Below are 27,992 nucleotides of genomic sequence, written 5' to 3' on the forward strand. Positions count from 1 at the left end.
AAAATTGCCTCTAATTTTGCACTGCATAACTTGGCCAGGTGGGTAGTACAGTATAGAAGTTGAGCAAGCAAGCAAGCAAACATACATGCACAGGACTTGGGTGATTTTTTGAGGATGTTGGGTGCTGGTGCTGCCCTGCCCTGCCCAGTCGAGCCTGGTCCCTTAGGGGAAGCATGGCACCAGACCCTGCCCCTCTGGATGGTTGGAAAGAGTGCCAGAGCCCCCACGTCCCCCTGAGAAGGGAATCCAAATGGAATCATGGACCTCTTTTGAGCCCTTTTGAGCCGAAAGCCCATCCTTCCCTTTGGCAGGGTGTGCCATGAGATGGAAGAGGGCCCTCCCCAGGGAGGAGGCAGGGCGCCAGCATCCATTTGCACCCTCTGATGCTGCTGTGGATCTTGATTTCTGTCTCACGCGCCACCCTGTGCCAGTCCTGATGGGCACCCATGTCTCCTAGGAGGAGTCCCTCTGCTACCGGAGCCTCACCCCTCTTGCAGGACCACAGAGACCGTCCCATGCTCCCTCCACCCCTCCCAAAATCTTCTCAAAGCAACTCAGGCCACATCAAAGCGCCCTCCTAATTGGGTCTCAACAGGGCACAGCACACACACACACACACACACACACACACACACACACACACACACACACACACACACACACCAGCTCCCCCTGAGAGACCCCCACCCCAGAAAGCTGATGGATCGGAACAACACTTTGATACCCCTTTGAATGTGCGGACCTCCGCCCAGTCTCTTTCAGGAGATCCGGGGGGGGGGGGCTTGGAAAAGAAGGCTCACACATCTGCCAGCTGCTGTGCTGGGGAGGGTGAGGGTGGAAAGGTGGAATCAGCCTCCACTCGGCCACCCCGCCCCACCCGCCCCCACGGTCCAGCTGAATAGATAGCAGGCTGATCCTCCTAAGCGGCTTCTGCCCCAAAGCCAAGGGGTGGGGTGGTGGCCGAGCGGGCGAGCGTGGGGGGCTGGCAAAGCTTGACTCTCTAATAGGATTAGAAGGGCGCTCCAGAGGTCTCGGCGGCATTAGGGGAGCGAAGTTGGGCGGACAGCCAGCAGAGGCCCCCAGTGGGTCTCCAGCGCGGCTGCCCCACGTCCCTCAAGAAGGAGGAGGACCACTGTGGCCATTGCTGCCCCAGTGAGAGAGCAGCCCAGGGGATCAGCCCAAGGGCCGGTGGCAAAAGGTCAGAGAAGGTTGAGAGGAGCCTCCCCCCCCCGAAGAGACGGCCCTCTTCCCACAGAGGCCAGTTCCAAGAGGGGCCGAGCGGCCAGAAGGAAGAGGGGCCCTGGGCCGTGCTGAGCATCACTGGGCCATCCGGAGCACTCAAGACTATACTGCTAGGAGTGGAGAGGCTCTCCTTTGGTGTATGTGTGTGTGTGTGTGCGTGTGCGTGTATGCAGAAACAAAGCAGGATCAGGCCTGCTTAGTCCTTGAATGGGGGAATCATGAAGGGACAGCAGGGATCTGCAGGAAGAGCTGGAAGAAACCCTTGGGGACTGCAGCTGCCGGCCAGAGCTGGCAAGACGGGGTCAAAGGGACGAAGGGTCTTACTCGAGAAGAAGGCGGGTTCCTCCCTTCCTCACATGGACCCTGCTCCCTGTTCCGACACACAGGGGACACCCACGCTGCAGGAAGATATCTTCTTACAGATCCGGGGCGGGGGGGGGGCTTCTGGCCCTTGGTCCAAATCCCCCCTACATCCTATGGACTCAGCCTTGTGGCCGTGGCCTCTGAGGCAGGGCACGATCCTCGGATGGTCTTCTGACATTTAAAACAGGTTGCCCTTTCTTAAATGCCTCTCCCGCGGCTGAGCTACTAATTGGCCACACGGCCTTTCCGCTAATGTACGTATGTTGGTGCTCTTCACCCACCTCCTTTGCCTTTCGCAGCAGCCCCCCCCCCGCCCCAGCCCCTTCCTGGAGTGAAACCTCCAGGCGTTACTCTGAAATAAAGCAAGCTGGCAGGCTGAAAGAAAGGCTCGACCCTCCTGGAAGATCAGTGGTGGTGGTGGTGGTGGTGGGGGTGTTTCCCAACCCTGGGATGTCCTTAGATGACAACTCCAGCAAAGCCTTCTCCACTCGCTGCGCTGGCCAGGATTTCTGGGAGTTGTAGTCCAAGAACATCTGGGGACCCAACGTTGGGAAGCCCGGGGATAGAGGAAGCAGCTGTCACATCCTGGGATGTTCACAGGCAAAGGAGTTTTCTTAAGAATGGGCCTTATTAGGGTTTCCTTTTGACGCAAGGGTGCGTGGCTTTCCCGAAGAGAGGTGTTGACGACATGGGTGGCCCCCTTTAATAGCCAGAATGGGCCAGGATTGAACCCGGCCAGCTTTCTCATCTACTTTTGTTGTTATTATTGTTGTTTAGTCCTTAAGTCATGTCCAGCTCTTTGTGACCCAAATGGTCCAGAGCACGCAGGCCTTCCTGTCTTCCACGGCCTCCCGGAGTTGGATCAAAGTCATGTTGGTCGCTTCGATGACACTTTCCAACCATCTCATCCTTGGTCATCCCCTTCTCCTCCTCTTGTCTTCACTCTTTCTCAACATCAGGGTCTTTTCCAGGGAGTCCTCTCTTCTCATGAGATGGACAAAGGATTGGAGCCTCAGCTTCAGGATCTGTCCTTCCAGGGAGCACTCAGGGTTGGTTTCCTTCAGAACGGAGAGGTTTGTTCTCCATGAAGCGGTCTTCTACTTTAAGATCACGAATTAGCTGAAACGTACATTGGACCAACCTGGCATTGAGTGCCAGCCTGAGCAGATCCGGTGGTCGGCTTGGAAGGTCAGCGCGATTCTGCCCGCTGGGAGGAGGAACTCCAGCATGGGATGGATATAAAACATCTGGAGCATTCACTCCTGTGATGGCCTGCCCCCCCCCCCCAACGTCCTATCTCCCCCACCCATTGTCACAGATATAACCTTGCTCCCAATTTCATCCAAGATTAGATAACAACCAGGACTTCCCTCCCTCCCTCCCTCCCTCAGATGCCAAGTTTATCCGCCTAGGTCCCCTTCAGATGTGAGAGAAGGGTGGGCGGGTGGGCGGGTGGGAGCATGGATCCAGACACCACATACAAAAATCGGACAGTAACCCTATAGAACGACGTCTCCCTGAGAGGCACCCCTGATTCCTTCTAATCCAACTTCAGCTATATAAATAAAAATTAAATAAACTGAGTAATCAACTTACTAATAAGAAGAAGAACAGCAGCAGCAACTAGAAACAAGAACCTTGCTTTTTGAAAGACTGGTTCTGGTTTTTTGCCCCCAGTTGTGGTCCTTTGTGGCCTCTGACACCAGGATCCCCGCTTCTCACGCTCGGGTTTTCGACCCACGGCAAGGGCTTGGATCCGTGCGACGCCACGCGAGGCCAGGGCAGCTTCGATTTGCTGTGCTGAGTCGACCGCCACTATCTTTCTCGTTGTAACACTGACCCATTATATATTTATGGCCAGCGTCCTTGCAGGGCCCTGCGTTTAGCGGGATGGCACTCGTTCCTCAGTCTGCTCCAGTGACTGGCTGCTGACCCTTTGCTTGTGTTTCAGTGACATTAAACATTAAATGGCTCTCCTACATGCTGACCACCGCCGGAGAGTGACTGCCTTTGCCTTTTGGAGAGGAGAGAAACCGCTCGGGCTGGCATCCTACCCATCCTGATCTGCTCCCCTTTCTCACAGGAGACGTGCCTTTCAACTCTTGTCATTAACCCGCAAAATTATCTTAAAATTAATTTGCCAGAAAGTGATCCTCCATGTTAAGGAAACAAGAGAGTCAAACAGTGTGTTCCAGACTGCAGGTTATTAGAAGAAGGAATCGAGATGGACTGTTCCTAATGATGGAGGTTCCTTGGACTCCAGGCTTGGAAATAGCTACCCACACCACTTACCCACTGCAAACAAAGGAACACTATCTGCAGAAATATTTTGGAATGACCAAGTTGGACTCTCCCCCCCACCCCGCCCTTTCCTTCTCCCTCCCTGTTGAGCACGAAAAGGAATACTTAAAAAAAATTAGTTACAGTCACAGTTCCAAATGCCCAGCGTACCTAATTACAATTATGGTTTCACGTTTCTAACATCAACTATTTATTAGGGCTTGAATAAGCATCTTTTTTACAACTCTCAGAACCCTCTAGTCAACATTTTGGAGCTGCAGTGTTTTTTTTTAAATCCAGGTTTTGATCTTTATGTTGTTATTACTGGAGAGTAATTAAGCAGTTACTTCTAGTTACTTTTAAAAATCAGGATGCTACAAGCTACTAGCCTGTACCTTTAGTGACATGTCTGTAAAGAGGCTGTGGACACGTGGCAATAAAATCAACAGCTGTTGCTCTGCAAAAGGAGTGAGGTCACTCCTTATGCTACAACCTTGGTGATAGGAATTACGCAGAAGTAACTCCTTGGCTAAAATCCTGTAGCACGGCTATACTGGCAGAAGAGGCAATAGTGTCTCTTACAGCGACCAGTTGATGCTAGGAACCGAAATGGCGAGTCATTAACCAGCTGTGAGGGAGGCCGTTGACTTTCTGCTGATGCAACTACGCAAGAGAATTGTGGCCGTTGTTTGTAAATGGCTACTCCCAAGTTCTCTTTTCCCTATCCATAAAGTGGGAATCATACTGTTCTCTCTTGCAAGGTAGTAAAAGAGCAGGCGAGAGCATCTTTGAGGGGCTCAGGAGCCCGTTTTCTGCCCCCAGACGATCTCACTGGCTCTCAAAACCCAAGTCACTAAAATGAAACCGAAGGTGGCAGAAAGTGAAGCTCTCCTTTCCTCTATTAAAAAGTATTCTGGGGTGTTAGGGGAGGCCTGCGACCTATTTGGAAGGGGAAGAGCCATTCCAGGAGTTGCAGTTTACCAAGCTTGCTTGGGGGGGGGGGTGTTGCGTGGCGCTCCATAGTCATGCTTTGCCCACCCCAGGTTTGGAGAACCAGCACAATGAGTGACGTGCTCCACAAATTAAGAGGGTTCCCTATCTGGTGGCACCATTGTCAAAATGCTCCAGTGTTCAAATGAACTCAGGTGGTGATGGACCTTCTGAGACCTCAGTGTCCTGCATGCCCTCTCTCTCTCTCTCTCTCTCTCTCTCTCTCTCACCCACCTGAACAATTGCCTTCAGGCCGGCCACTTCCAGGACTTGTCCGCTCCGCCGAGTGCCGTTGGGAAGGGTGAAATTGACGATCTCAGCATACTGGGCGAACTGCAAGGAGGAACGAATGCAAGGCCACCGTCAGAAAAATGCCAGGAGGACCGTTCCTGTAGCTTTTCCCAAACAGCAGAAACATTCGGCTTAAGTAATGCGGAAATTCGTGCATGTTTATATTCCCTTCGCTTCAGCACATCTGTCTGGAATTGCCCTTCACATCTGAATTTTTGTGTGCATCTTCCCCTGGCATGCACCTCTTTGCATGCAATTTCCCCCCAAGACACGCATTCTTGATGTTTGATGCTGTTTTTCAAGCTGAGGACGGCATGTCTGCCTTCCGTGAACACGCAACTCAAGGGGAGACTGAGCCACAATCTCTTGAGTTAAAAGTTCAGCTGGTTCTCCTGGACATAGGGGTGAAACAAATTTCTCTCCCATGATTCCTAACCCGAGTGCACATTCTGCTGAGAACAAAAGATGTAACCGGGCAGGGCGTAACACAGGATCTGGAAAAAGTTACTAGGGGGAGCAGGGGAACTACACCTCCCAGCACCCCTCCAGCCAGTATGGCTACACCGCAAACACGGAGTTCAACCCAGGGTCTTCCTTGCCAAAACACCCCCTTTCTCTGCAGCCTGAACTTTGGACTTTAAGCTTTGCCACTAAGGGGATTTTGAGAAACAGCAAACTCCCAATTGCTGTGATCCGGCTCCTTAACTGATCTTATTAATCCCCCTGCTGCACGTATCGGAATGAAAGGCGCTATAGAATTGGTGCACGGCCATCCGCGTTACCCAACAAAGTGTATTTTAATTCCTCTTGTAACACATTCTTCTTGGCTGGGACATGGCATGCTTGCGTTTAATTGGCAACATCATGGCCCACTTGCAGATCTGTCAGTCCGGCTGCTTTCGAGGCAGCTGACGCCAGAAATTAGGTCCATTCTACTTTCCTACTGTTTTTCGCTCCAAGCCTAAACAGATTTATGTGGAAGTAAGCCCCTTTGATTTTAATGGAACATGTTTCCCAGAAAATATGATTGCCCTCCATCCACCCCAGCGCCTTCTGCTAGGGTCCTTTGCGGTAATCAGTGGAGCTTAGCTATAGGATAACTCAATAAAACCTCTATGGACCAAAGCAGAGTACCTCTGGGGTCCAGGTGCCATGGATAAAGAACAGAGGAACATTCATTTTCAGACCTCATGACTTGGGCATGACCCTGAGTCGCCTGGCTATTGGGTGCAAGGGATATATATGCGAAAACACAATAAAAACCAGAAAGTTTAAAAGAGACAAAAGCGTGGCAGCACTTTAAAGACTAACTTGTATCTTTTATCTTTTTGTTTTCAACGTGAGCTTTGAAGGACAAGTCCACTTCATCAGACACAAGAGGAGATACAACATGGCAAATATTTATAGATGGCATCAAAGTATGGTTCATAAACGCTCTGCTCCCAATGCAAGACTTTTATTATGTTCTCCGGCCTTATTTAAGTAGGACTTCCCACTGAGCTTCCAAAAGACACCTCTGAGCTAGTGATTAGTTTTTGAACCAAGAGGTACCAGGATCGATAGAACAGCAGCAGGCATAAGTCGAATCTGACAGAACACACAGAAGGGGTTCTTCTGAAAGTGCTCAGGAATTTGAAGCTCGCCCAAGGCTACGCAGGCTGGCTTTTCTCACAGGAGGTCCACTGGGGACTCTTCACTTCGGACCGTGTCCCAAACTCACTGAGCTCCATGGACCTGTTGTTACTCAGCTCAATCCAGAATGACGGTGATCCTTTGCATACTTTCCTAGATCGAGAGAACTCCGTAGGGGTTTACTATTCCCTTCCTCTAGGGGGAGCCCTGGGATGGTGCAGCTGGCCCAAGGCCACCCAGGCTGGCTCTTCTCCCAAGAGGCATCATGGGGGTGGCGTGGGGACGAGAAACTGAATTAAATACCTAACTCACTGAATAATCCAGTCAGCTTCAGGTTCAACCTGCTCCCCCCTCCTCCTGTGAAGGTCTTCTGCTTTAAATACCTTTCCACATCCTTGATGAAAAGGTGAGGTTGGGGTCACAAAGGAGTACACAGAAATCACTTTGTACATGTTCAAATGCTCCATCTCAATTATAAGGTTGTTATTAGATTATACTTTTTAAGAGCAATGCTAAACATCCATACATTACATTCTGCAAAGTCTCTTTGTGTGTGTGTGTGTGTGTGTGTGTGTGTGTGTAGGGGTGGGGGGAGCACATTACTGCAGAGCCAGAGCTGGTAGTTGGATTCTGTGCCTCCCAGGGAGAAAAGCCAGCCTGGGTGGCCTTGGGCCAGCTGCACAGGAGTCCCAGGGCAGCCCCAGATAAGAAGGGAATGGGAAATACTTCTGAGTAGGAGCTCAGAAGAGCACCACAGCATTTACCATCACTTGCCCTGCAGAATTTCTCTCTCTCATTCTCTTATGTCTTATGGGGGAACGAAGGAAGGAAGGAAGGAGACAGTCCGGTGAGAGAACCCAAAAGAAATGTCCATGGATTATCAGAAGCAAATATTTTTCCCCCTTGGCCTAGTTCTTACTCCTCAGTAAGCATACATAGAAGCATAAGCAAAAGATTAATACATAGGATTAAGAACATGTAAAGGAGGATATAGCCTGAAACGGTCTTTTTCACACTCCAGGACAAAAAACAACAGGCAGACTTTCAGTCTCATCGCTCTAACGGCCTCCCCATTTGACCAGCGAAAACGGCCATTTTTCACCTCCTAGAGAAACCCTCGGAGGCTTTGCACTCTTCCTTCCTAATCAATCATAATGCAAGGGTCTTCGAACTCATTCTGCATCAAGCAAGCTATGGTCTAGCCCTCTGGGTTATCGCTGGAGTACAAGTCCCATCAGCCAGGAGTGATGGGAGGTGTAGTCCAACAACATCTGGAGGGCTCCCAAGTGCCAATACACCCTGGTCTAAATAAACTCCATATCCGTTCAAAGCATCCAGCTACTTTATTCCGAAGCTCTAAATGGGCCATATTCAGTCATCCCTCGCCCTCCAAAGATAATCGGGGAGAATACTTGATGGACAGCTCCCAACACCACCTATCCGGCCGCAGGAATGGGAAAACACAGGAAGATTATGAATAGAAGATGACCACACTTTACTTCCGTCTGTCTGTAGAATTTGGAGGGTTTTTTTTGGATGGTGCTATTCCGGCGGGGGGGGGGGGAGGGCATTTCATCTGGTAATATGGCAAAATCTTATAAAAATGCAGCATTGGGAAAATTTCTTTTCTGACAGCCTTGCTGGTTGGGCTTTTTTTGCAGGCCAAAAACTGTAACTCTCCTAAGCTCTAAGGGGTGATCCCTGAGAAAGGCCTCTGTCTCTCTTGCCCTCCGATTCGGGAGATTTAAAGAAGCGTGTGAGCCTGTGGCCACCAGAGGGCGCCCCGCCAAACCAGGCATCCTTGGCAGGGCTAAGAAGCAGAGATGCTCAAGGACTCCCCCCCCCCCCCAAGGGTTGGCGAGTTATGCTCCTTGGATGCAGTCGAGCCCTTTGAGGGCCTGGATTCTGACTTTACTCTCGTGGGAAATCTCAAGGAAAACTCGTCTGAGCCCAAAAGGATGCCCCTCTGGATTTACACCCAGGAGCCGAAGCACCAGAAGAGCCTTCACGGAAAATACGCCGACAGCAGAAATGTTTGGCATGACCAGAACCTTTGGCGAAAGGTGTCTCATGTTAGAGCGACGGCTGGGAAGGAAGGAAAGGTGGGGGAAACGTGGGATTCAGCTTGATCAGCCTTCCCCCCCACCCCATTAATTGGCCTTGCACACACCCCCTTGTGAGCCATGGTCACTGTTATAGCTTAACTACATTAAATACCGCCCATGAATCATACTTCTGCCCTAGCTCTTGTTGATCTGTTTCACTGAGTTATTTTTTGCAAGGGAGCAAGGAAACATTTTAAGCCCTTCTATGGAAAAGCGTGGACAATTTGTGGTACTCCCATAGGTTGCACTGGAGGGCAGCTGAGACCCCGTGGCAGATCTGGACCCTCTGAAAGCGCTGGAAAAGGATGGGCCATCCTGTCTCATGGCCGTCTGCCCAGTTTATTGGACTGCGCACAAGCATTCCTTTATTTTAGCTCCTTAAACTATGCTTACCTGCCCTTTCTCCTTAACAAAAAGGATCCGAGGTGGCTTACCTCATTAAACACATCATAGATTAAGAACAAAAACACAGTAAATTATCCAAATATTTTTTTTTTAAAAAAAGAATTAAACATACTCGAAAAGTTAGGTAAAAGCATTACATTGCTACTAGCTGCCTGTCTTGTCGTGTTTGTTTATGATGAGTTGATTGTTTTATAGCAATTTCATTTTTGGAATAGTCAAAAGGTTTTAATATAAAGGAGTTTAAAATAAAAAACAGAAATTATCCTGTACCTTCACATTGTCCAGAACCACCAGTGGGCCGTTCACGCCACTCACCGTCCAGTAGGCTGTGGGAAAAGAAAAGATGGTGAGGAACAAAGACGTGGGATACGAGATATCATGAGGACTAGAAGAATGAGAAGAGCACAGGGATAGGGCACATCTGTTTTGGAGTCTTGCCTGGCATCATTGCTCCAATGTCTGTAGGCAAAGTTGTTAGTTTAAAACACCCGAATGGAAAGTCCTGTAGCTTTTGTACATTAATTCCATCTGCTCCCATCTCCTTTCTAGGAAACTGCTCTCTGGGGTGCAAGGAATAGTAATCAGTTTGTCTCAAATGACTACAGTAATTTAAACTTTCCTTTGCAAAAGCAGCTTGGTCTTGTGTGCCTTTGGCTTTGCTGATTGCCATTCTGTGAAACCTTGGCTTTATTTTAAGTGCCCCCCAAATGAATTTCCCTTTCTCTCATGTCAGAGGCTTGTTTCCCCATGTGGAAGAAGAGACAGCTTTTTTTAAAAAAAAGAAAGCTGCCTTTTAAAATTATACATTTCCAAGAGATCTGTTCCTTATGTCTACATGAACCCACAGAAAATAATCCCTAAATGTTTATAGGATGGAAATTCATAGTTCGATGGTCAATAAACAAAATCTGTTATAAATATATTGAGTGGATATCCTTTTAACCCCATTTATAATACTACAATAGTTTTGTTAAATATCCTGAAGTCCTTTACCCACTCATATAAATCTAATAAAGTGGAGGAACTAAAACATTTTCCCCTACAAAAAAGGGACATGTCTGCAGCAATTAACAAACAGGCAACTAATTTCAAAACTTTCTGGTGAAAATATTTTAATCTTTAATATAACCCAGAAGTTAAACTTTAGGAATCTGTTTAAAATAATGTTATATTTCTGTTATATTCATCAAACCTGCCACCATAAGGTACCTGCTACAAAACACAATAAAAAAAATAATGGAATGGATTCAAGCCTACGGCTTGATGTCTTCAATGTGTACATCTTTGCGACCCTAAATCTTACTTACATATGAAGGTGACAAATGCTGTCTGTACATATGTTTATAAACATTCTTTCTAATGTTTGTTGGTATGAAATGTTTTACAGTATCATGCAAAGTAACCCTCCCTTCTATATCTTTTCCCTAGTTTTGTAGAAACTAGAAATACTGTGCTTTGAATGTCAAGTTCTCAACATGTATCTTCTCTGCAATTTTTCCAATGAAGGCCATATCGATCATTAATTTGTCACCGAACACAAAGCTCTACATTTTTTTTGTAAGAGAGAAGTAAATAAGGGGGAGTGATTTTGTTTGAAGAACATCCTTTGGAAATTGGTAGATTCTGTGGTTCTGCATGAGAAGACCACCTTTCTGTCTGAATAGTTTCCTCTCTGTGTGTCGATAGATAGATAGATAGATAGATAGATAGATAGATAGATAGATAGATAGATAGATAGATAGATAGATAGATAGATAGATAGATAGATAGATAGATAGATAGATAGATAGATAGATAGATAGATAGATAGATAGATAGATAGATAGATAGATTTTTCTTCTTCAGGAGACTTCTCTCCGACATGCCATGGAGATGGAGGATCAGGAGGAAGAAACACCACTGTTTACGAAGAGAGGGCAGAATAGCTTGCACACACCCGTCCTTTCCCTCTGGAGATGACAGCCTCTTTGGGAAACTGGTCGGCCACTGGTCTGACTCCGCTTGCAGGCTTTCCAGATATCCCTTACACTCCGTACAGGACTTCCAAAGAGCAGCCATGCAACTGTTCCACTGCAAAACCCTCCCGGACTCCCCCTCGTCCGCTATGGGTGCGACACGTTTTATGCACTCTCCCCAGGAAACCGTGGGGTTCTTCGGAGTGCTCCAAATCCCCACTCGAGGTCTGCTCCCCAGTGTCCCCTGCCTGCTGGCTTCCATTAAAGCGGGCTGCGCTTTGGCCACTGCCGGCTCCCCTCCCCCCCGCGCCCCATCCCGCGCGGGCCACATCTCGTTGCGTCAACTCCATTAGGCCTGACACGTCCAGCCACCATTTCTGTAAAGGTCGTGACCTCCCCAGTAGGCCACAGCGAGGCCAGCCTGCTCGGGCTCACACATCTGTGCGCCGAGGCCCAGCTTGCCCCCGCTGTGAGGGGAGCAGAGGGCAGGGGGGACCGGGGCTTGTGTGTGTGTGCCCCACTTAGGCCTCTTTTGTTGTCGTCAATTTCCCTCGGGTTGCCTCTGGGGAGCAGCGGGTATTTCTCCAATTTTTTTTTTTTGCTTTTCTAGTCTTTTTTTTTAAGGGGAAAAATGCAACCACTGATGTTTATTTGGGCAAAATACCTGCCTGACCACGAGGGACCCTCCCCGGTCCACCCCATCACACTGATTACAAACATGTGCACATAACGCCCATCTGCAGCATCGGCATCAGCAGCACTAACAAGGGCCCCCTCATGGATTGCATTGGCTAATGTGTAATTAACATGGGGCGACGGTTCCTGGTCACTCTCTATGCAGGCGTGTGCATGCATGCACACACACACACATACACATACACACACACAGAGGTCTTTTCAATGCTACTTTCAGTTTGGGTGCAGCAAAGATGCCTGATCAGTCATCATGCTGGTCTTCCATTCTTCCAAATCATGGCTCCCTAAAAACACTTTGGAAAACACAGGGGCACCTTGTCAGTCCAAAGCCCGCCTCGTCCTGCATCAATCTAGAAGAACCTCAGGAAGGGCCACTTCGGGGTCCAGGGCACAGAAGGAGCTTCTGGGCTGCAGCTGACCTTCTGCTCGCTTTCGAGTGTGAGATGCCCATTCCGAACAGTCTGGTCTCTTCATCTGTTTGTCCCGTTCCTCTCTCTTCCTCCCCCCTCCCTCGGGGTTTTCTCCAGGGACCTCTGTGTGACGTCCCTCCTTCTCCTTCTCCCCACGTTATCCTCACAAGGACCCTGTGGCGTAAGGCCAGGAGAAGGGGACGCCGTGACTAGCCCCAGGCCACCCAGGGAGCATCCTATAAAGGAAGGGCTTGCACTCATGAATGCTAATCCAGCGCTCTAACCGCTACACCTCCTTGCTTCCAGACAATGCAATGGGCCACTCACAGCCCACATGGATCAGAACCAGGATCAATGGCCGGGCTCAGCCCGAATTATCCGTTCAAATTATTGCCCAGAAAATGTGCCAAGGGGGTGCTGGTGGAAGGGAAACCTTGCCAGGTGGGAGGCAAAGGGTGCCGGGGGGGGGGCAGCGTTGCCCATTGGGGTGAACCGGAGAGAATGAAAGTGGGAGGTTTCTATTTTATTTCATCATAAAGGAACAGGAAGGGGAGATGGAGACCCCTAGACCGGAACACCTCCTCGATTCAGATCATTAAGGGGCTGAGGCACTTCTGGAAAAGAAAAGGGGCATTTTCGTCTTCCTTAGCCCGGCCGGGTGGGTGGCCTGGGGGGGTTCCTCGGTGGAGGTGAGGGGAGTCAGAGGGAGAGGGGAAAAGGTGGCGGAAAAGCTGTTGGGCAGAACGGTTGATTCTGTGAATTTTTTTTTTAAAAAAGAGAGAGACAAGAAAAGACAAGAAAAGAAAGAGAAGGAGGGAGAAGGGGGCAGTGCCTCTGTGTGTGTGTCACACACCGGCAGACACAGAGGCCTTTGAGAGCAGCCTCTGGCCAGCCTGCGATTCCCTCAAATTCACAGCTCCCCATCATTGGCAATCTGAATTAACCCTGACAATTGTGTACTATTAACTCCCATGGGGCAGGAGGGAGAGGGGGGGAGCAGGAGGGGAAGGCCCAGGGAGCAGAGGAAATTGACCGTGCTGACAAAAGGGGACAACCAGCCCAACGACACCCACTCGCTAATTGCTTCCACTCCGCCAGCCCCCCCTTCCTTTCCCTTCCTCAGGCATCTGTGGGGTGGGGGTCCCCCCTTCTTAGACAGGCTTAAGGGATCCTCTGCAAACTCTGTGCTTCCCCCCTCCCCCAAGAGCATCCGCTTTCTGCCCTCAGGGCCTGATCCAGAACCCATGGACAGAGGTTTCACACTGCATTTTGATGCATCTAAATCTGTTTTGGTGATGCTTAATTTTAATATTCAGATTGCACTCTTTTTAGCTTTAATACTGTGTTTCAATGATGTAAGCTGCCTTGGATCCTTTCTTGGGAGGAAGGTGGGGTAAAAATATTTTGAATTTCCTTCCTTCCTTCCTTCCTTCCTTCCTTCCTTCCTTCCTTCCTTCCTTCCTTCCTTCCTTCCTTCCTTCCTTCCTAATTACTGCTGAGTTTAAATGTGTAACAACCAGAGGTGCTTGCTTATTTAAAAAAATATGTTCATTCATTCATTCCTCAACTTTTAAAACTCATGCCTCACTTGGATTTAACCAAATGTACACATCCCCAAACCACAGGCTGAGTGCCTTGCTCACAATGTTGAAGGAAATGGAATTTAATTTGTTGCTGAATAAGCACAACTGATTGTGGTCAGGGAAGGCACTTGAGGGGGAAAAAAACCAAACTCATTTCTGGCTTCAGTTAATAAACAGGCTTGGTTTTCAACCTCATCCCCACCAGCTAATCAGTGAAAAGTATGAATGGAATAAATTGGCCGGAGATTGAGGGCCTGGAAAGAAGGGAGCCAACTCCCAGCCAGCTAAATTGGTTGCCTGCCCAGCCTGCGGACTGGGTGATGAAATCTTTCTGGCACGGACTGAATTCCAGAAGGCAGACGCCTGCCAGGGGCTGGCAGGGTGGGACCTTTAGAAGCCGGACTAGCAATTTCCCCAAGAGGCACCCAAATGGGTTGCCACATGAACAGAATGATGGGCTAGCGATGCTTCCCCTCTTTGGCACTCTTCTGAAGGGCATGTCTTTGAAGGCAGAACCTTCTCCCCTCAGGTAAGGTCAAACCGACCGAGGGCCTTTAACCCTGAAGCTAGTTTGGGTACCGACTACAAAAATGAACTTCCTTCTGAATTTGAGCTTCCCTCGGTTTGTTTTGTTTTTATACGTTTATTTTTAAAACCGTGTTTGTATATTCTTCTTGTTTTTTTGGGAAACGCCCAGAGTAGTGGCTTATCCACTACATGGGTGGGGGTGGGGGGTTTATACATTTAAACAAATAAATTAAATGAATGAAATAACATAATTTTCTCATATGTTTCTGTTTTCTACATCCAACAGTTACGTCCACCTCGAGGAGACCTTTGAATGAATAGGATGCATATGTAAATTGATTTGATGCAATAGGTTTACTCTAGCTGGGATTAACAATTGGATTAAACAAAATGAATGTTGCTCTTTTAAACTGTTATTATTTTGACTGATAACACATTAAAACAGTTTTAATTCAACTGAATTTCAATATTAGACTTTGCTTTATAATCTTTTCCTATTACTGTTGGAGTCCACAAACTCCAACCATTACAACTTGATTCCCAGTGTGGCTTAGTGGACATAGGCTAGGACTCAGCAGGCCTGGGTTCAAATGCCCACATGGAAGCTCATTGAGAGGACATGGAACTGGCAAAGCCACTCCTTAAACATCTCACTGATCTTGAAAGCCCTATTAGGATGGAAGTTGGTCCCGTCTTGGTGCCGTGTAGCAACCATAAAGTGCAATTCAGTCATGCAGTATTTGCACCTGTTTTGGATGTGTGGGTGTGTTAGTTTTGGGAATGTTTTTGGTGCCTGTTTGTGTTTGAGTCCCATTTTTTGGAAGAAAGAGGAGCTATAAATCAAATCTCATCAAGTCAAGTCATTAAGCCTTCACGAATACATTCAAGTCATTAAATCTATGACTAGTTTCATATCATCTGTTCTAAATGAAAATAATCAGCCTGATGATTTACTTTGCAGCTCTGTTACCAAGCGCTGTTAAGCCCTGTTTCTACAAATACTATGCACCCTAACAGCGCAAAACGCATGGGCACAGCCCGCCCCCAACAGCCTCGTTGACACCCAGCCGAGATGCTCCTGCCCAACAAGGCCAAACCAAGCGTTGTTCTTTCTGCTGTCCAGTATCACTCGGGAGGGGCCTCCTTCTTGTTGTCACCCCTTCTCAAGAAAGATATGCAAACACCCTTTAGCCCCCATGGACTTCAATGGGGCTTAAGCCCACTTCTCTTTCCCTGTTTGCTAAAGAGAGGTGCCGCTCTCACTGTCAATGAGACGCTGGAGAGCTTGACTTTCCTCTGATCCCTGCTCAGTGGGGGCCAAATCCACCAGGATATCTCTACTCTGTTCGACCGCAGGGTTTTATGTTTATTGCTAAAAGGGCGGTTGAGGACCCTTCCCCTCTCCCAAGTGGGGCCCTCCAAGTGGGACGTGGTTTCCCATGTGAGCATCTGCGCAGCGGATTCAGGCTGGACAGCACCAGCAGCACTCACTGAGAAATCAGGAACTGCTTAGCACGTTAGGTTCCCAGAGCCCAGCGCAAGGATAATGTTCTCTTAACCAATTGGTTAATCCCAGGGATATCCGAGTGCAAAAGGTGTTTATCTCTTCCGAAAACATTGCACTTGAGAATGATACAAATGTTCTTTTTCTGTGCATGTTGCTTTGAGATCAGTGGCATTCTGTTGCCTTTGGTCTGTTTCCATCACATCCTACAGAAACGTGGCTGCCTGTGTTTAAAAGTCTCTGAAGAGGTGCCCTCCCCTATGTGGACCTTCAAGCCTGCCTCCTGCTGAAGCCTTTCTCCAGCCGTCCTCCCCTGACACGGGCCTCGGACACTACGCCATTCCTATAGTGGTTGCGTGCCCCTTCTGGTGCTGTGGCTCAGTCTTATGGAACCCCGACATTTGCCGTTGGGTGGGAGATGCAGAAGGCTCGGCTCGGCGGCTTCAGGAGAGTGGTCTCCAAACATTCACTGGTCCAGATGTTCTGGACTTCACTTCCCTTGAGCCTCAACCAGCAGAGCTGATTGGCAAGGATTTAGGGGGATGAATCCCAGAACATCTGGAGGATGTGAGGGGGAGAAGCACCAGATGGCTGCACCCTTTTGACTTCCTGGAGAAAGTGAATGTCCAGAGACACCCCCCCCCCCACACCCCCAGAGAATGGAGCCAGAGGAGCTGCAATCCTGGTCCTATTGCTCTGGAGAGAGCATCTTTCAGAGACGAGCCAGTTGGGGAGGTGTCAGAGGGAAGGATCCTTTCCTTGGTGCCCCCCCCCCGATTAAGGAGCTGGGCCTTTAGACACCTCCACCTGGCGCTTTCTGTCTTGGCTACCTTTCAGGTACTTGGTGGAGTCCTCTTCTGCTTGCCTTAATCATCCACACACTTGTGTTTTCGATCACCCTTTATGGGAGTGAAAGCTGGACTGTTAAGAAAGCTGATAGGGTTTTTTAAAAATGATTCATTTGAAATGTGGTCCTGGAGGGGAGCTTTGCAGGGACTGCCAGAAAGACCAACAAGGGGGGCCTGGATCAAATCAAGCCTGAACTATCTTTGGAAGCCAAAATGTTGAAACTGAAGCTGTCCTACTTTGGGCACATTGTAAGAAGACGGGGTGGTCCCAAAAGACAAGAATTCTGGGCATGGTGGAAGGCAGCAGGAAAAGAGGAAGGCCAAGTATGAGATGGACAGAGTCCCTAAAGGAAGCCACAAGCTTGAATTTGCAAGAGCTAAGAAAGGCTGTTGAAGGTAGGAGATGCTGGAAATCTCTGATTCATAGGGTCGCCATGGATCAGAGGCAACTTGATGGCACATAACAACACATCCACCTATGCTACCATGATGATGATGATGATGATGATGATGATGATGATGATGGGATGCCATTGTGACAGGTAATCAGTCATCTGCCTGGCATGTGGCTCCCTCCCTTTGCAAGTCCCTTTTCTGTGATAGTGTAAATTCTGTGCAAATTTTATTTATTTATTTATTTTATTTCTATCCTGCCTATCTGGTCTTGCGACCACTCTAGGTGGCTTCCAATACAAATCACAGAATAGTGATGTTGGAAGGGGCCTAACAAGGACATCAAGCCCAACCCCCTGCTCAAGGCAGGAATACAATCAAAGCATATCTGCCAGGTGATGATCTTAAGTTTTTCTTGAATGGCTCCAGGGCTGGAGCACTCACCAACTCCCGAGGTCACTGGTTCCATTGTCGTACTGCTCTAACAACTAGGAAGTTTCTCCTGATATTCAACTGAAATTTGGCTTCCTTTAACTTGAGCCCATTGTTGCATGTCCTGTACTCTGGGATGATCGAGAACAGATCTTGCCCCTCCTCTGTATTATAGCCTTTCAAATATTTGAAAAGTGTTGTCCTATCTCAGCTCAGCCTTCTTTTCTCTAGGCTAAACATGGCCAATTCTTTCAGCCTTTCCTCACAAGGCTTGGTTTCCAGCCACCTGATCCTCCTCGTTGCCCTCCTCTGAACTTGTTCCAATTTGTCAGCATCCTTCTTGAAATATGGTGTTCAGAACCAGACACAGAACTCTAGATGAGGCCTAACCAGTGCTGAATAGAGGGGGGTTAGCACTTCGTGGGATTTGGAAACTATACTTCGATTAATGCATCCTAAAATAGTGTTTGTCTTTTTTGTAGCCACATCACACTGTTGGCTCATATTCCAGCTTCCGATCTACGACAATTCCAAGATCCTTCTGGCTCGTAGTTTTGCTGAGCCAGGTATCCTCCATCTTGTAACTTCGCAAGTGGTTTCTTTTTTCCTGCTCCCCTAAGGAGTCAGCATCGGGAAGCCAAGTGGGAGAAGTGGGACCAACTCTGGAATGGGTTGTTGTTGTTGTTATGCTTATATATATATGTTGCCCCTTATCTTTATTATTATTATTATTAGTAATAGGTCCACAATTCCTCACACCTACGCTTGCACAACTGGGTAATCCAGCACAATCCCACTAGTGGGAGTTTTCATTCTAACGATGAAGGCGTACCACATTTCTGTGTATGTTTGATGGAGAAAGAACTTTGGGTTCTTAAAAAACAAAAACAAAAAAGTGTGACGAAGCGGAATGGGCAGATTCCATCCCTGCACCCCTTCCTCTTCTTGCATCTCCCTGAAACAAAAGCACGAAAGCACGTGGGTGTTTCCAGTGATTTATCTGTTTGTTTGTTTGTTTGCCTCCCCATTAGTGCAAGGGCACCAATTATCCTTGCAAGCCTGACAACAACCGGGAAGTGTAGCTCATTACATCCATCCTGGAGATTACAGAGAGGGAGGGAGGAGGCTGAGAGAGGAAGAGCGAATGTTTCTCACATGCTGCGAAGTGGACCAGTGAGGGCAGGCTGCCGCCACCACCAGCAAGGGCCCAAGGGCCGCGCGTGGCTTCGGTTCTTCTCCACAGTGGCCGACCCGCTTCTAGCAGCCGGTTGTCCCTTGCGTCGTCGCTGGCCTTCTTGATTGCGGCTCCCTGCTCTTGGCATGCAAATCCCCCCCCCCCCGGACAAGTGATTTCCTGGGGTGCGGCGGGAGAAGTGCATACGCATGGCTTCTTGTTGCAGCAAAAAAGGGGGCAAAGAGCCTTCTGGCGCCTGCATCGTCTGAAGCTCTGGTGAGCTCCGGCCTTGGATGTCACGCATCTGAGGAAGTGGGCTGCTGTTCACAAAAGCTTGTGCCAGATGAAACTTGTCCAGCTTTTGGGCCACTGTTTGCAGGCGTGCGTGGGCACCCGCTCTGGCTCTTCAAGGAAGGCTGAGGCCTTAAGGGTTGAGAGATGGATGGGTGGCTTCATTGATGGATGGGTTGGGGCCATGTCCTATTCCAGGGGCCATTAGGTCAACCCCCCCTACACCTCCCGCCCCTCCTCTACTCTGGCCGCCCCTTGCCGAAGGATCCCAAACTTTTCTGATGGTCCCTAGAGGGTCTGGGTTGGGCGCAACCCCCCCACCCCCACCCCCTTCTCCCTCTCGCTCCCTCTTCTACACCCTGCTCATTGTGCAATGTGTCAGTTTGTGCCGGACTGTCAAACACATCGGGGCCGTCCAAGCCGAGGAAGCCTTGTGAAAGGCCCCGCGGGAGGTGGCACACTATGCCACTAATTAGGGCCTACAGCAAAGGGTTCCCATACACACCTGCACGGTCACGTGACGGCCGGGGGGGGTCGAGGGAGAGCCCGAGAATGGCTGCTCCACCCAAGCGTGAATTCGAAACAAGCTGGACAGCCGGGGAAAAGGAGGGGGTGGTGGTGAAATTAGATTTTAAAAAAAGAGAAATACTTTCTCGCTCTCAGGGGCACATGTGCAGGCAGACAAAATGAACCTGGCATGTACCCAACTTGCGGTACAGCAGGTGGCGGGGCAGGCGGGCAGGTGGGGGAGGAAGAACTCCCCTCCCCGCATCTGGATCCGGTCGGATTCCTGGCTGCCCCTTTCGGAAACATCCGTGATCACCTGGTTGGACAGAAGCCCTAAGAATCGCGGCTTCTCACTCACCTCAAAAGCCGTCTGAAAACAAGACGACAGCCCCCCCCCACGTGACCAGCAAGTGTGTTTTTGCCTTTCCAGCACAACAGCCCTGAGATGTAGACCACAGAGAGAGAGAGAGAGAGAGAGCGCTAAGAGGTCGGTGGCATCCAATTCACAATTTGTGAACTTGAGGGCATAGCCAGGCATTTATGCCATGGCTGAGAGCCCCGGCATATTCCCCTGGCACCAGCTGCTTCGACATGAGTGGGAGCCACAGGAAAGGAGCTGGCTTTGCAAATCGTGCCCCGGCCTCCTTCCCCACCCTGGTGGGATTCAGGGGGCTGCAGCCCAGAGATGCAACGGTTTCTCGGCTCCGCTTGTTTTCTGGGAAAACAGCCTGCTTCTGACAGGCCCCCTGAACTTCTCCCCAGCTTTTGTGGCCAGCTTTGTTTGCCTTTGGCTAGGCTGGGTGGCCTCACCTATGGATGCCTGCCTGCCACCCTGCACAAGGCAGAGGCACCAGAATCTGGAGAGGAGAAGCAGGGTAGAGTTTCTCAACCTGGAGACGCACACGGAGCAGAAAGCCAGGCCAGCCTAAGGCCAAAGTCAGATCAAGCTGTGCCGCGTCCATAAATCTTATCAGGTGGGGTTCAGAGTGCGCTGAGGACCGCGAGCCTGTCCGTGTCTACGGAGAGGTAAGCCCCCCCCCCCGTGGGTTCAAGGAGACTTACTGCTGACGGCCTATATAGGATTCCACGACTGCTGTACAAAGAGGAGACCAAAGCAAAAGAGGGCGGAACTGGCAAGATCCCAGAAGAGCTGAGAGGGCTCAGCTGGACAGGAAATTTGGGGGCTCGGGTTCACTGATGCCTCATCACAAATGGGGCAGAGGCTTCCCAGCACAGCCTTCTATTGGAGTTTTATTTCCAACCTCGCCCGCTGCTTGTAATTTAAGCGACTTTTCTGGGCTGGGGCGCTGCTCTATCCAGTGCTAACCCATAATTCCTTCCAACTATTGACATTCAAAGAGAGCCCTGCCTTTCTCCTGAATGTTCTGTCCCTCATTTTAGTGGGAGTTGTTTGTTGCTGTTGATTTGTTCGGTTGATTGCTAGTGTGCGTGCAGTAAAGAAAGCAGTATACGCAAGACTGCAATTCCAAGCAATTGTAAGTAAAGGAAAAAAAGCTTATTCTTCCTCCTACAACTATCTCAGAGTGAGTTCTTGAACCTCTGAGAATAGTGTGGACACTGGAGAACTTAGTTCCCCCCTATAGATCTCTGTACTTCTACGGAGCAAAAAGAGAAATCAAAAATTCTGGAACACATTCATCCAGGTCGCCCAGAACGAAAAGGTCAGAAGAGGGATTTAGACACCAAAGCGTCTTTCATCCAGCAAAGCCCGCCACCGCAATCCAGGAGCAAGGAAGGGTGCTGGCAACTTGCCAAGGTTGGTGCCAAACGCCAGAACGTTTAAAAAGAAGATTAAAAGGAAAACTGCTTGGCAGCTTCGTCCTGTGGGGCTGGTGGCTGCCACTGCTCCGGAGGTGGCTTTGTGAGCGCTGGCTTCGGCAGCCGGTAGTCCCGTGGCAGGAAAAAGCCAGGTTTCGAATGCTGGTGTTCTTAAAGGACCAGCCTCTCCCCCCCCCCCCCGCCCTTGAAAAGCCACCCATCCTGCACGACAAGGGCCTTAACTGAACGGCTTCAATCTGGACCTGGAGGGGCAAACAACTGGCTTTCTGAAACGTTTCATTTTCTAAAAGGCAAGACTAGCAAAAATTATAAAGTTGTTGTTTAAAAAAAATGCATGAAGGAGATGACGGGGGTCCTCTCTCAGTTGTGTTGGGATTCAAAATGTTGGGGTGATGGGGTGCCGGGAGCCGATTTCCTTGGTTTTGGGCTGAGCCGGGGCCCTCCTGGACCAAAGCCGTTCTCCCAGGCCAGAGTGTGGGTTTCCCTCTGACCCCCCTGGACGTCTCCTGCCATCTGCCCCATTCTCCACACCCTCCCCCCCCCAGCTCTTCCGCTGTGCAAGCCCGCCGTGGCTGGGTGCCTCTGCCCTCCTCTCCTCCTCCTCCTCCTCCTGCCACAGAGGCTTTGACCCTGGCGTGAAAGTCGGCCCTTTCAGAGAGAGGGGCTTACGATGGGAGAGGCACATTCTGATCATACAGGCCTAACCCCCTGACCCTGCCGTTCCTGTGCCCATTAACCACCCGGCATGTTTTCACGCCTGGCAGAAGAGGGGTCTTGGAGGTTATGGGGAACGGGAGGGCCAGGACAAGTGGGGGGAAAGCGGGGCTGTATTGCTCACGGGGGGGGGCTCTTTGGCTCAGCCATGGGCAGCTCCTGCCCTTCTCTGGCGAGAGAGTCTTCTTCCCTTCCTTCCTGGAAACCTCCCTCTCTCTGTCCACCTCTCCTTGTCCACCCACCAATCCTGCTTGTCCTTGCTTAGAAAAGTGGCTGTTTATGGGTACAGTTCTCCTGCAGAACAACATCCTCTTGGCTTTGGGAGCAGAGTAGAACTAGGTCATTCCAACCAAGTACAGTGGTGCCTCGCTAGACAATGATAATCCATTCCACTGAAATTGCTGTTTAGCGAAATCATTGTCTAGCGAAAAGCATTTCCCCATTGGAATGCATTGAAACCTGTTTAATGCGTTCCAATGGGGAAGAATCGTCGTTGTCTAGCGAAGATCGGCCATAGGAAAGCCGCTTTGCGAACTACCGATCAGCTGTTTAAATCGCTGTCTTGCGAAGCTTAGGTCCCGAAAACACCTGTTTTGCGAGCGCGGAGGAAGCTGTCAAAATCGTCGTCTAGCAAAAATCGGTTTGCAAAGCAGGGACCAAACATTGTCCAGCGAAATTCCCCCAGAGGAATCGCTGTTTTGCGAATCACTATAGCGATCGCAAAAAGTCAATGTCTAGCGGAAAAAAACGCCATGCGGGGTAACTGTCTAGCGAGGCACCACTGTAAAAGGAGCCAGCCAGCCAGCCTGTGTGTGTTGTGTATCGAATGTTGGGCTGGGACTCAGGAGGTCTGGGTTCAAACCTTCGCTTGGCCCAAGCCACTCACAGGGGGTGGCAATGGTTAACCATTCCTTGCCCATCCCAGGTGCTTTGAAAAACCTTCAGATGTAATGTGACAGCACATAATACAAACATGGTCAGGAAACGTCTTTTGCAAGGCCTGGGTGAACCTGAGAAGTTACTTTTTGAGTGACTTCTCCTAGAATCTTCACAGTCCCAAAACGTAACTTTTCTGAGCCCTGTTTTCTTCCTTGAACTCCAGAGAGCCCTGCAGCAGTTGACGGACTAACCCGTTGGAGTCCATGTTCACCTTTCTGTGGACGGCAGCCTCTGCTTCCTCAGGCGCCCAGCCCGCAGCTGAAGCAGGCGCCGATCTGCCAACGTTTCTGCCAAATAAAACTCCTTGGACACCATCCAACTGGCGATTTCCACTTAGGTAACCCAAATGGCGTACGCGTTATGGCAGCAAAGTGCCACTCAGCACCAAGGTGCCAGTTGTGTTTCTGGGCACACACTGAGGAACCTAACCAGCCCCCCCCCCATTCATTTGTGTCAATTTGCTGCTGCCCTTTGGCTTGTGGAAAGGCAAACCTGTAGCTACCCGCTTGGGAGCAATCGGAAACGACCACCTAATTGTAAAAAAAGAGCGAAGAACGCCATTCCCTCCTGGTTCCACCGGGACCCATCCACTAGAAATAGCCTTAAATTTCCCACCATGCATGGGGGCTACATCACTTCCATTCCTGCCTGGGGTGGGTGGGTTTCTTTCCCTCCCTCCCTCTGCACTCCCCCGGGTGCTCATCCCCCAAACAGTCCATCCAGAACTCTGAGCAGTGGGGAGGGCAAAACACCGTCCACCTGCTCCTGAATCACCGTTTGCTTTTGTTGCCACTGATAACAAAGCCCTCGGAGTTCACCAGCAAGCGAATGCCTACCTGGGGCTGCAGCCGGTTTGGGCCGTTCATTTCCGGCTGTGCCGAGAAGCTTGCAGGCTCGGGCTGAATCCCGGAGGCTTTAGCCAGGCCTTGTGGGTGTTCCTCTTGGCCAAGGTCACCCGGGCGTTTCCTTGATGGAGGGGGGCCCTCCTGGCTGTGAACAGCACCTGTTTGCGCTGAACCTGGTTCTTCCAGTAGGAAGAGCACGTATTTCTGGAAGCTGAGTAATGAACCTGTCCTGAATCCCTGCCCTTTCCAGAACCATCGGCTAAACTGGCTCGGAAGGATTCTGTGACCAGAAGTCCCCAAACCAACCTTTTCCAAGTTCTGGGCATTTCCATTTCCATGCCTGCACTCTCTCTCTCTCTCTCTCTCTTGCTGTCTCTGACATAAACAAAAGTCAGTCCCACCACATCCGCCCCATGGGGGGGGGGTGTATACTGAATCTCACAACAAGAGAAACCTGCCCATTCCAACAAACAAAGAGATGGGCTGTGTTAATTATCAGGCGTCTGTTTTCAGTGACAGCGAAAGGATGCCAGGGTGCCACTGCCTCTGGGAGCAGAAGTCAGCTTTTTTGTTTCCTTTCCTTTTTTTGCTCAAGTCTATTTCCCTTCCAATACACCCTGTATTTTATTATATTGTTTTTACTTGTCTTCGTTATTGTTTGCCACCCAGAGTAGACTTCGGTCTAGATGGGCGGGGTATAAATTGAATGAATGAATGAATAAATAAATAAATAAAAATTCATCCTCAAAGAACCAACTACTAACAAGCTGACCACAGAAAGTGTTTCTCTTCATTTATGCCCTAGGAGGTTTGTCCACAGGACAAGCCAGGCATTCTTTTCCCCTATCTGAATCGCTGCTGTATAGGAGAAGGTTTGAGAGGATTTGGCAGTATGGGTTTGACGCATCAACAGGTAAAGAAAAGACCCATAACTCTGTTACTGAATGAAGACGCTGGTACAACTCTTCATTCTGTAACAGTGTTATGGGTCTTTCTTTACCTGTTGATGCGTCAAACCCATACTGCCAAATCCTCTCAAACCTTGTTTCCCCCCCCCTCAGAGTCTTAAGAGTACTTAAATATACTTAAATACATATTTTACAGTCTTCTCCAAAAGTTTCTGCGCGCTCGTGCTGCTCTGAATTTCCATTCCACCATCCTGCCTCCAAGGCATCATACATTATCTTCTCATTTTCCTGTCTGCACCTCTAACAGCTTTCCAAACACACAAGGTTCTTCTCCCTCCATCTGTGCATCTCGCATCAGACCACATGCTTAAAATGATATTTATCTTAACATAGACTCAAGCCACACTTGAGCATCCCTAAACACACATGAATGTTGTGTTCCTGTAGCTGTTATAACATGGATGGGTCTGGAACAACAAGGGTCCCAGAAGGAATCTCTCTTTTAAAGGACTTTCCCCCCCCACCTTAGATATTGTACAGGTAGGCAAGGTGAACCCAAGCCTGTCACGCCTCACAGAAGGTGTCTCTTTCCCACAAAGGTGGAAGATCCTCCCTAGGCTTGGAACAGGTAAGGTCTTTTTCTGGTTAGCCTTATTTTGCAAGCGGAAGATAACCCTAGGGCTCAGAACTCCGTACTCAAGGCTAACCTGGAAATTCAGAAGATGGAGTTTCACAGCTTTACTGTTAAACCCAGCAGGCTGTTGCTGGTTTTTTAAATGGTTTGTTCTGGAATATCTAGATGTGGTTTTCTCTGTATTTTGACAGAAGGCAAGAAAAAAAGAGAGGCATAATAGTCCAGGAAGGAAGCTGTGAGCTTTATGACTAAGGGCGTTCATGCAGTACCAAAGTAAGGCTTGGATTTCAACTGAGGGGTGCCTCTTACAGTATTTGAAATCTGGTGGCTTGTCTTAAACAGTGGGTGCAATTTTGAGGCCCTGCTGTATTAAGTGTGAAATCTGTGCAGATTTCAGGGTGGCTACTTCTCATTTTTCTTTTCTTTTTTTTCCAGAAAACACACCCACACCTGTGCACAAACAACATCAAAGAGTCAAAAAATCAGGGAAGGTGATGTCCCAAAAAATGGGTACACAACTCAAACTGTCCCTCACACATACTCACTCAGCCTCGGATGGGTGGTGTAGTCCCTGGTGACCGCATGAAGGTGCTCCCGTGCCCCGGCTAGAGCTCCTGGGTGGCCACTCACTCTCACGTCCACCTTGGTAGCCATGCCCTTGGAGTGGCCCGGGGAGGAAGGAAGCGAGAGCTCACCTTTGCAGTCGTTATATATACAGTACCAGGTCTGTCCGACCGGATCCGGCTGCAACCTTGGGCTGCCCCTCCCTCCTGAATGTTGTGCCTGCACACAGGAGTGATTGTTGGCTGTAAACGCTTGGGCCGCTTGGCAGGTCTGGGCTGCCAGCTGGATCTGTCCTTCCCTCTCATCTGAGCTGTGGAGGGACTGGGCATCAGGGGGTTTTGAGGTCAAGCTAAACTTCCTGCAGAGTCCTGGGCCTGGCACGGACTCTCCTCCTCAGAGGATCGGCGATCGGCGTGGAGGTGAAATGCAGAGGAAGAGAGCTGTTAAGTCAGGAGAAGGGGCCAGGTGGTTTTCTTAGTCGCCGTTTGGCTTTTCGGCTGGACATCAGTCAGCACAACAACGGGACGACGGGAAACCCTAATCCAATTGTAGGAAACTTAATCAGAAGCATCACATCCTAGACACAAGAGGGAAACGTTGGGCTCTGCAATAGCCCTGCCCCATTCGGAGCATTTGGCCCAGGTCAGGATTCGTGGTGTAAGTGGACTCAGGGCTCACAGGACAAATTCAGAGTAACAGGGACTTTGACATCCTTTGTCAGTCTCCTGAGCCTTTCCTGTTCCCTCTGAGACGAGCTACGATTCCCAGGAACTGTGCAATTCTGGATATTAGGGATCGGGCTGCCGAGCAGGAGACTGGGAGTTTGATCCCTCGTGGTGCCTCATTGACAACCCCTGCAGTTCTAAGATGATGATGATCACCATCATCATCATCATTATGAGGTATTCCTGTTGTACTATAAAATATATAAGGGTAAATGGATTTTGAATGGGCCATTGAGAGCCATTAGCTTTCCAAAAGACTTGCTCCTTATTTGGTGAAGTGGACCCACACATTTTGGCGTTCCCCTTATGGGGCAGGGCTGGCTCTGGGGACTGTCCTGATGAGTCGCTGCACTTCCAGGCCGACCGTCCCACAACTGATCAGGATGCCGGGTTTTTAAGAAGAAAGTCAGGAAACTGAAGCATAAAGGAAGGCGAAACCGGCAGTGCAGGGCATGAGAATCAGACCTTCCATGGGGTGCCCGAAAGCGCTTGATCAGTTTTATCTGGGGAAGAGGAGACGGGGAGAGAGGGGACAGCAGGTTTCAAACATCAGCAGGTCTGAAGACAGAGCAGGCTTGCACTCGGCTGCTCCAGAGGGAGCGAGAGGCAAAGCCACAAGTAGAAGAATATTCGGGAAGTGGATCTGGGCTAACGTTCATAGAAATGTCCTTTTGGCAGCTGCAAGAGCCACTTGACAGCAAAACTAACTGCCCGGAGAGATGCCGGCGGCTTCTTTGCTGGAGGCCATTTCAGAGGTGCCTAGAAAGGCACCTATCACAAAGCCCTGTTAGAACCCTCCCGTGTTGTTGAACTACAACTCCCGGAATGCCTCACCGTTATTCATGCCGGCTGGGGCTTCTGGGAATGGAGCCGCTGAGGACTCAGGTTTGGGAACCCCTGCCGTAGATGATGATACATCTTGGGCTGCTAACTTTCTGCCGAGCCCATGAGGCTGGCGTAGGAAGCGGCCTCTTAAGATCCCTCCGAGATTTCTATCTTCTCCACACAGATGAATCTTCCTTTTCAGCAGGACTGTGTGCAGCCGCGCGCACCCGCTCATCCTCACCAGGGTGGCGAAGTGGGTAGAGCGGAGGACCGGGACCTGTGTTCAAATTCCTGCTTGACCATAGAAACTGACTGGTGGGGGGAATGGAATGGTTAAACCACTCCTTAAATATTGCACTTACCTTGAAAACTCTGCTAAGGTCACTGCACTTCGGTTCCTCCTGGAGAA

General features: G+C 49.6%; 1 protein-coding gene across 1 annotated transcript in view; it reads right to left on the reverse strand.

Annotated features, from left to right (window-relative positions):
- ATP6V1B1 (ATPase H+ transporting V1 subunit B1) overlaps nucleotides 1–26,154 on the reverse strand; it is a 47,784-nt gene extending 21,630 nt beyond the window's left edge. The window contains exons 1-3 of the mRNA XM_020795195.3: nucleotides 26,015–26,154; nucleotides 9,579–9,634; nucleotides 5,110–5,208 (exon numbers count right to left, since the gene is read on the reverse strand). Coding sequence (XP_020650854.2) covers nucleotides 5,110–5,208; nucleotides 9,579–9,634; nucleotides 26,015–26,123 — 264 coding nt within the window. The 5' untranslated portion in view covers nucleotides 26,124–26,154. The remainder of the gene's footprint in view (nucleotides 1–5,109; nucleotides 5,209–9,578; nucleotides 9,635–26,014) is intronic.
- Nucleotides 26,155–27,992: the final 1,838 nt, after the last annotated feature.

Source organism: Pogona vitticeps, chromosome 5 (assembly GCF_051106095.1).
Source record: "Pogona vitticeps strain Pit_001003342236 chromosome 5, PviZW2.1, whole genome shotgun sequence".
NCBI classification, from domain to species: domain Eukaryota; kingdom Metazoa; phylum Chordata; class Lepidosauria; order Squamata; family Agamidae; genus Pogona; species Pogona vitticeps.